The sequence below is a fragment of the Trichomycterus rosablanca genome, chromosome 12, assembly GCF_030014385.1.
Source record: "Trichomycterus rosablanca isolate fTriRos1 chromosome 12, fTriRos1.hap1, whole genome shotgun sequence".
In the NCBI taxonomy this organism is placed as follows: Eukaryota; Metazoa; Chordata; class Actinopteri; order Siluriformes; family Trichomycteridae; genus Trichomycterus; species Trichomycterus rosablanca.
Genome location: NC_085999.1, coordinates 7,331,669 through 7,341,414, shown reverse-complemented (window position 1 = coordinate 7,341,414; position 9,746 = coordinate 7,331,669). Strand labels below are relative to the sequence as shown.

The following is a 9,746-nucleotide window of genomic DNA, read 5'->3' as shown; positions in this document are numbered from 1 at the left end:
GGCAATACTCCAGTTTACCATTTAAACTACTTCTCATATTTTCTCTTTCAGAAAATCCTGGATAATCAACCTAATTTAAGCTTTTCCACTTTATTCAAAGCATTCATTTATGACGTGTCATTTTAAAGGATGCTTGTCGCTTTGAGCTTAATTACTTATACCCTGGTACGATTTACTGTAGAAATATGATTGTCCACTTTTTTGTTGCTTGAGACACGACTGTCAGCTTGAATGTTTCTTTTGAACACTAACTACTGAGATATGCAACACAGTAACACTGAATTTTTTGTGAATCTCCTAAAAAGACTGTAGATGTTAGCAAGTTTCACTATTGCACTTCATTAATAATTCATTCTAGTACTTGTTTGTTCTTATATAATGGCATTCATTATTGTTCATATATGAAATTATGTCATAATTAGATGAACAAATACATCATTTCAACAGACAGGTATTACCAATTTAAAATGTCTTACTAGCAAATCATTGTAAGCTAAAGAAATCTTATAATGGGAAATAAACATATGCTGCTGTACAATTCTTATTATAAAACTGTCTGATCTCTTTCTCCTTATTACTTTATTAATAGTGTTGTAATAATCACCTTTCTACGTATCTATACCCAACCATTCTGTCTTTTTCTTTCTTTGTATCCACAGATTTCACAGTATTAACAGTTAAAAGTGGTTGTAAATCATAACTTCATTTTATTAAGATGCAACTCTTTAAAATAATTTAATGCTTTTCAAAGTGCAATTTCTCAGATGTCCCTGTATAGTCCCAAAGATAATAGCTGGCAATACTTAAAGTACTTTCCTCATCTAAAACTTGAATGCTAAAACAAGGTTTAAATAATGGTCCAGTAAGTGTAAATCCACCTCATCAGTGCTTTAAACAAGACTATTAGCCGTTTGGCATGGCATCAGCCTCTGAAAAAGTGCATTGTTTTCAGGAAATGTATTCTATTCACAATGTGATTTGGTATTGCAAAAACAGCAAACATTGTAAGATCAGGCATCATGCTTTTACAAATGCTTTAAAAAGCATGATATACATATTTAACGAGAACTCTTTTTACAGTACATCAATGCAGTAATTACAAAAAAACATAAATTGGCAACAAAAGCTACAAAATAACATGCACTTTTTATCAAAATGATAATTTTTTGTATATATTTATGAACAGCAACAATTTTTGCACCACTGACACTTAGACATAGAAAAGTTCTATCCACAATATCCGCTCAAAACTAGAACTTTTAAAATACCAGATACATTGCACAGGCCTAAAGCTTACAGTTTAAATGATCTCAGTTTAGACGTAAAATTACAGCTCATTGAAAAATACATTGACTATGAATGTCAGACGTCTTTAGATTAAACTCTGACAAGTGCATGTTTTCAGTCAATATGGAATCTGATTCAAACTCTTCATAGCATGTAAAAGAGGTCTTGTAATGTGTGCCTTCTTTTGAATAATGTGGTGTATTTATCAAACTGGGGTCGGCTCAGTGAAAGGCTCCAGTACTGGAGGTCCTTTTGTAGCATCTGCTAAAGATGGAACTTCAGAAAGGCTATGAGAAACCTTCTTTGGCTGCTCTACCACAAAACAGTTCCCATTAGTAGAGTATGCATCTTGTGTGTTATTGTTCAGATAGTTCTGGAACTCCATTGGATTCAGCTCTCCTGATTGGCTGTGGAAGGTCCCTTTTGATGGCATGCTTTTGTCCTGTTGTGGTTCGCAGCAGCTAACGATGGCTGTGGATCCATTATTGAGACTGAAATGATGGTTGGTGTATTGTTCTTCAGGTGGCTGTGAATAGTCAGTGTAATGATCAGCGGTCATGTTAAAGGCTCCCGGTGGCATCACTCTGTTGGCATTGTTAACCCTGTCTTGATATAAAGTTGAATCTCCTATGTAGCTCTCGCTAGCCTGGTTAGTTTCAGCTAAAAGTGAAGCTGCACTAGCATTCTCCATCTGATAATATTCAGCTGAGGAGTTGATGAAGTAAGCATTGCCGTTAGTTTGGTTTTCTTGTGTGATTGTATTTTCACTGTAGCACATCACAGATGATGAAGAAACCACCTCACTGTGAGGCAAAGCAGCCACACTCAGCCTCTCCTCAAACTCCTCTTCCTTGTCAACATCGCCGACATCATCATCTTCCTCTTCTGAGTCGCTGTTCGCAAGGCTCTGTGTACTCGAATCGGACAGGCTACACAAACTACTGCTTTCCTCTTCCTCATTTTCATCATCTTCCTCATCATCTTCTTCCTCCTCCTCCTCTTCCTCCTCTTCATCGTCTTCCTCTTCCAAAGCTTCATCCATGTCATCAACAGCTTGCAGGTGCATCATGGCACTCTGCTGGACCGAATCAGAAACCTGATATTCCAGAGCGTGTTGGCCTGTGGTGAGAGGGACGGTGCAGTGGCCATTAGTGTCACTGTGGTACCCATTGCCATTAGGGGTAGAAACAGTGGCTGTACCAGGGGTGGAGCTCTGCTGCTGCTCTCTGCTCTTCTCTAGTTCCAGCTTCATGATGGTGTGCAAGAAGTGCGTACGCACTCGGATAGGATTGAATTCAATCCGCCCAGCTGCATTACTGCAGCCCTCTTTAGTGCAGCCACATGGGAATGACATGCGGTCCACCTGCACACACACACACACACACACACACACACACACACACACACACACACCAATGAGCACTTGATATAAAAAAGTAAAATCATCTAAAATCCAAAAACCTGACAGCATGAGGCTTCTGATTAATAACTATTCATTAACTCAGTGTTGCCTAATTAAAAGATGTCTTTATTTTATCAGCTCTGTCTTAATTTAAAATGATTTTGTCACATCATTCCTCTCAGTATTTTCCTTGCTAGGTTCTACTTTACCATGCATCTTTTAGAGAAACACACTATTGCACACATAAATAATGGACATTCATTTATTTATTTAACCAATTATTTAGTCAGTACTCAAAGTCACAGTTGCAGTGGATTAGGAGTCTGTCCAAAACTCTGGGTGGAAGGCAGGAATACACCCTAGAAGAGGTGCCAATCTATTGCATGGCATTACATGCTCACTCATCTATTCACATTTACTCACACCTATGGGTGATTAGAGTAACCAAATACATCTAGATATAGGTTTTCAGAAGTTTTATGACACTAAAACCAATAAGAAACCAACTCATGCCAAACCAACTAAAGGACTCGAGGACAAACTACAAAGACTGTAACCAAAGCTAGGAATCGAACCAAAATCTTAAGAGATGTGAGACTCCACTGTGTAGTTTTGACAAAAGAAACTAAATTTACATTTGTGGCATTTCGCATATGACTGAATACAATTTAGGAAATTAAGGATTAAGGGCCTTGCTCAAGGGCCTAATAGTGGTGACCTGGCATGTGTTTGTCTTACTTAAACACATGGCAGTCAGTATAAGTGCATCATTTACATTTTTATAGGGCAATAAAAACTCGTCAGCTAGAAACAGGTCATAGTGGTACGACTGGTTTGTACATTTTATTTATTTATTTATTTTTAGGATATGGACATTTTCAGAGGCTGCATGTTGATGCAGAAGTGTGGGTGACTCACAGCTTTAAGGTCAAAAGGACTTGGACTCAAACCTCTTTTTTGCTCACAATCTGTCAGTTTAGCACAATCATGTGTCTAAGTGGGTTTCGTTTGGGTACACCAGTCTCCTCATACCTCCAAAAAACTAATGCAGTTGAATTGATCACTCTTATTTGCCCCTAAGTGTGAATGAGTAAGTGTGTGGACCCATAATTGCAGACTACGTGTCGAGTAAGAGTGTCGCCTTTATTTGTCATATATACATATACAGATGTACGGTACAACAAAATTCTTCTTCGCATATCTCAGCTTGTTTGGAAGCTGGGGTCAGAGAGCAGGGTCAACCATTGTACGGCGCACCTGAAGCAGAGAAGGTTAAGGGCCTTGCTCAAGGGTCCAACAGTGGCTGCATGGCAGAGCTGGGATTCAAACTCTCAACCTTTCGACTGATAGCCCAAAGCTCTACTCACTAGGCTACCACTGCCCCTAGAGTGTATCCCTATCTAGTGCCCAATGTTTTCTGGTAGGATCCTGACCCACTGCAACCTTTGACACTATTTTATAGGTATCTGTAACATAACATTTTAATTTATTGACCTTAGTAAAAAACACATTTTTCTCCTCTTGATGTAAACATATTTTTGTTGTTTAAAAGTCTTTATTCAGCTTGCCATCAGTAAAGTACCTGGCACTTGATGCCTGCCAGGCTGCAGGTGCAGGTCTCAGGGTCACAGAAGAGTCTGCAGTCACAACCACAGTCTTCTCGTGACACTCGGATGGCCCTCAGCTCGTGCTTCTCCTCTACGTCGATCTTCTTGACCCCGGATGCACGAAGCAGAGCCCGACGCTTCTTAGTGGTTAATGGCTGGAGGAAGAAGTACTCATCCACCTCTGTGTTGTCTAGGTCCAGGTCATCATCTGAGATATCCTCCAGTGTAAGAGTGTTGGCCTCTTCAGACTCAACAGACCCATTTTTGGTGAGCTAGAGAAAAAAAATGCAGTTTGAAGAGTTGCTATTATGATTTCTGCCGTAGTGAACTTTTACTAATTTAGCTTAATATACTTAATTTCATTCTCAGTTTCCTACCCTGAGTTTAATGGAGTTGAGCTTTTCCTCTTTCAGGTGGTCCCTCAGCATGTCTCTGTGTATGCGCTCCTGCTCATTGGCAAACTCACCCAGGGTGTATTGCCGTACAGAGCTGTGTCTACTCGACATGCCCAGGGTACTGCCACCCTGACTGGGCACGCTGGTAAAGCCCTGTCGCCGGCTAAAGTAATACACCGTCACCTTCTCAAAATGCACCCTCTGAGTCCTCATCCGCTTCTCACGTTTGAGGATAGACGAGGCTGGTAAGGACAAAAATTCAGTGTAAATATTCATTTCTTTACCAGAAATTTTAGAATATAAATATTTTAACCCAGTGAATGAATTTAGTTTAGCTTAGCAGAAGGTTCGAATATGGAATTCACTTATTTGAATTCCTCTTTCATTTAGTTCTTAATTTAGAAAGTAACATTTTAGGTATAGTTACTGATTTTATAAAAAGAGGTGGGGCACAATTGAATAAATAAATTGAATATAACACAGTTTGGACAATTTAATGGCTTTATAACATGCAAATAGAAACATAATAATAATGTAAGCTGCAATCTATATTTTTGTTTGTTATGTTATGTAATATACAACAGTTCATGACGTTGTGACTCTGAAGTACAATGTAAATTTATTCTGACATCTGCCAGTTAAGCATTAAAGTTGTATGTCCTTCAAAAAGCATCTAGTTTCTGCTCAAATGTACATTTTTTACAGAAGACACTAGATTCCGCAGTAAAACCTGCATCAAACCTGTGTCTGTATTAAAGATTAGTAAAGCTTTGTAAACACAGCATTCCTGAAAATTGGAAAGAGATGAGAAATGTGCTTATTCTTCATAACACAATCTTACAGTGAAATTTGTGACAATCACAGAATAAAAGGAAACCAAATGCTCTGTATAGATAGGAAACCATGGGCATTTCTTTTTTAAATGCATTTTCTCCATTTTTCTCCCGATTTAGCAGAGTCAATTTGTCTTCTGCTGCTGGGGGATCCCTGATTGCATTCAAGGAGGGTATGTTGCTGCTCACACCTTCTCCAAAACGTGCGCAGTCCTTAGCGGACCCCTGCTTTTTACCCATGCCAACTGCACAGGCGCCTCTATCTGCTAACCAGGGTCCTTACAAAGGTTCGAAGACCCCACCCACATAGTCCGGTCATTCCGCACTAGCAGACACGGTGGCCAATTAGTGTCTGCTGCAGGCACTGCCAATTATGCCCGCTAGCCGACAAACCATAGGCAATCTTGTGATTTTAAAAACCATGGGCATTCTCATGATTTGAGAAACCATAGGCATTCTTATGATTTGAGAAACCATGGGCATTTTCATGGTTTGGGATACCAGGAACTTTAGTTCTGGTCTAAACTAAGTGTACTGGCTGGAGAACACATAACAAATGTGATAAATAATCATATCCTCAGAGTAAAATTGTTATTTTATAAGAATAACTCCACTATTACTTCCGATAACAAAAATTAGACTGTGTTTAGGAGGACATTTAACCACACGACATATGTATGATTACAAGATTATGAATATATATATATATAAATAGTTTTATTTTCCTTTATCTTAATAATTAGTTTGCTCTGGTACTGGTACATTTCTAATCCAAACCTAAAATGTATATCCAAAAATATCTTTATTAGAGATATGATATATTGTCCTCACATGGAATGGGTGAACTAAACAGACTGCTTTTTTATTACAACGCTTTGCCCGATCAGGCTACCTCAAAACGAATCACATCCAGCTCCACCTGAGCAGCACAGCCTGTTACCATGCAGCTTCACGGTAACCTCTGTCAGGTACAAACATGCCCGTGATTCCCATTGCTGAGTTTCTATGTAAAAAGGAGAGGCGCTAGCATCAGGGTAAATACACACTGCATACATTTCTCTAGTCCACTCAATATCTGTGGAGTTCCCCACAACCCCTCCCGGACCACCCCTAATGTTAGACACACACAGGACAAATAGAAACCATCTGTTCCTGCAGCACCCCCACCTACCAGCACCAGTACAATATATTTCATTACAGGCACAAGAACACTACATTCCAGTGCCTTGGGAAAACATGGGCATTCTCACGACTTGGAAAAGCGTAGTCATTCTTATTATATTAAAGCATGGTCTCCGGTTTTGACCTCAACTAAAAGTATATTGTGCAGATTTAGTTTTGCTAAAAACGTTAAGAGATTAAGAAGTTCATTTTTTATTTATGTACTTATCCTCACATAATATTCCTTCATATTTCATCAGCCAACAGTATTGAGTAAATGGCTTTTGTATTTGTGACACAAGATTTCGTGTGTGTAATGGGTGTCTTCTCACTGTGTAGATGATGCAGTATGTGCATGTATGTGGACACCCTCCTAATTATTTAGCTCAGGTGTTTTTGCCACAGCCTTTTGATAACCTTTTAAACCTTTAGATTTGTAATAATCAAGTCCAATTGAGTTTCCTATTTTTTTAAAACTTAGTTTCCAGTTTTACGGCATCAGATTGGTAAAGTTCCTTTTTTGCACCAGCATGAATGTGATCTTGTGCAAAAGGAAGCGGAGGCTGTTAGTGATCCAGAGGGTGGTGGGATGGGATGGGTTGGGGGGTGTCAACAACTTCATAGCCTTTTACTATCTTACAGCCAGTGGGAGTAACTACCTACATATTTATCTATAGCCCATTGCTGCTGACCCATACCAATCAATAACGCAAATGATCTCTATCTTTATATACTGGCTTTTGATAATTTATTTGATTTATGTGGGAGGTTGTACATTTTTTATTAAATAAATAATGGTTAATGCATATTGCTTTGGGAAGGTATGTGCAACAAACTCATGGTCATGAAGGTGTGATGGAGCTCCTAAAATTAAACATCCAGATAGCAGGAAGGACAAACTAATGTATATAATGTATATATTGATTTATACATGAATTTTTTCTTTTTGTGTTTTTTTTCTACATTTCATAACAGTTAAAGAAAATTCATTTTGTCTCACATATTCGTACTGTGGATAACATTGGCATGGTGTTTCTGTGGATCCTTTAAGGTGACTGCTAGATTTTGATGGTAATGTAAAATATTTAGGTGGTTAGCACATCTTTATTGAGTTTGAGGGCAAGCTTTACCCTGCAGAGAGTGAAAGGAAAGAAGCAAGGATCAAACCCAGGACCTCAGACCCATGTTACTATGTAGCACCCATTCTATCAGCTTCACCTCTGTCTTGCTTAGCTGCATTAATGTTCGGTTGTAGGTATACCATTATGTGCTGAGAGGACAGAGAAATTAGTATTGCAATTACACTTGCACCAACCCCCCCCAAACATCACAGTCTGTTCTAGGCATTAGGGGGGAGGGGGAGACCTCTGGGATGTTGTCCTTTTCTCACTGAGCTCTGAATCAGCACTGAGCTAAAGCGCTAGTAGCCTATTAGCACTGAGTCCTGCCAGGCACCTTTGGAGTTATTAATCATTAAAGAGTCCCAGCATCAGGCAGTAAGCTAGTGTGAGCCTTTAAAGTGAGCAGTTCCCCACCATCCCAGTAAGCAAGCAGCTAGCATCCTAGCTTATGTGATGAGTAATGAGGACAAGGTTTATTCAGCTGTGTTTTTTTCCTAGAAATCTCCACATATTTTCACTGAACTCTGTGAGGGGTGAGAATTTCAGTTTGATTGATGTTGCACTGCCTTCAGTAGCATTAAATCACTGAATTATTGGTCTAGGGTTTGCACCGTAGCTCTGAATATGAGACAGCTTTGGTTTTATAGCTGAAGCAAGTGGGTACAGCTGAAAACACAGTACCTTTTTGTGATATAATCTAAACGGCCGTCATAAATTTGATAGATTCATAAAGTGTTTTTGCAGCACCAACATAACAAGCAGTGGTTTTAGTATGGCATGCTCCTGAATATTGGTGCAAGTAAAATACTAGTCAATAAAACGCACACACTGAGTGTAGCATCTCAATGCTGAAACTCAGGATTTGTGGTAATATATGCTCATTTTGGGGTGAATTTTATTGGCACACTACAGATTTTTATTGATTGATTTATTTTATTTAACGTCATGTTTTACACACTTTGGTTACATTAATGACAGGACAGGTAGTTTCTGGTTACACAAGATTTATCAGTTTAAGTATTTCCAATTCACCTCACTTGCACGTCTTTAGACTCTGGGAGGAAACCGGAGCTCCCAGAGCAAACCCACGCAGACACGGGGAGAACATGCAAACTCCACACAGAAAGGACCTGGACCGCTCCACCTGGGAATCGAACCCTGGACCTTTTTCCTTTGAGCCACTTTGCCGCCCCTACTACAGATTTAGTTGAACATCAAATCTAAAGAGCTTACAAGCAGGACTGACTAGACTAGCTGGAGGATAGGCACATTTTTGACATGCATTGGGGTTGCCACAGTGGATCATTCTAATCCACATACCTAAACTGGCTTAGTTTTATGTCGGATGTTTTTTTTTCTAATGCAGCAATCATTATTTTATCTGTGCTTGAGACTGGTGCTCAGGTCGTACTGACAAGTGCACCTTCCAGTGGGTACACTGTTTGCCCATCAGCCCCCCTTTCATATAAAGCCAACCAACACCCGCGGGACCAGCCAACAGCACTGATGAGATTCAAACCCCGGATCTCAGCTGTAGTGTGCTAGCGTGTTGATTCAGTGAAATGATTCATAAAACAGAACATTATTTCACTGTTCTCTAAGCTAGAGAAAATTTCATGGCTGAATCATTGATAAATGTACTAGCTCCTCTCACTAAGCTTTTTCCCAGTACAACACATGCACATAGGCACACATGTAGTTAGTTGAACAGTGGTGATGACGACAGCAGTGATGACTCACGTGTGAAGTGGCAGGCAGAGGGGTTGACGCTGTCACTACTGTCTCCACTCTCGCTGCTCGAAATCTCCTCCTCCTCTGACTCCCTCAGTGAGGAGCATGGGGACGCTCCCTCCACCTCTTCAAACTTCCTCTTCAAAATTCCACTCATGCTTGCCGCCAGACCACACCTGAGAGACAGATGGAAAGATGCTTTAATTTCT

The 9,746-nt window shown here is 39.7% G+C and overlaps 1 protein-coding gene across 2 annotated transcripts in view; it reads right to left on the bottom strand.

Annotated features, from left to right (window-relative positions):
• Positions 1–1,398: 1,398 nt before the first annotated feature.
• Positions 1,399–9,746, bottom strand: part of csrnp3 (cysteine-serine-rich nuclear protein 3) — a 41,807-nt gene continuing 33,459 nt past the window's right edge. For both annotated transcript variants that reach the window (XM_063006196.1, XM_063006194.1), the window contains 4 exons: positions 9,547–9,713; positions 4,674–4,933; positions 4,272–4,568; positions 1,399–2,650 (listed from right to left, as the gene is read on the bottom strand). In XM_063006196.1, coding sequence (XP_062862266.1) covers positions 1,493–2,650; positions 4,272–4,568; positions 4,674–4,933; positions 9,547–9,694 — 1,863 coding nt within the window. In that variant the 5' untranslated portion in view covers positions 9,695–9,713 and the 3' untranslated portion in view covers positions 1,399–1,492. The remainder of the gene's footprint in view (positions 2,651–4,271; positions 4,569–4,673; positions 4,934–9,546; positions 9,714–9,746) is intronic.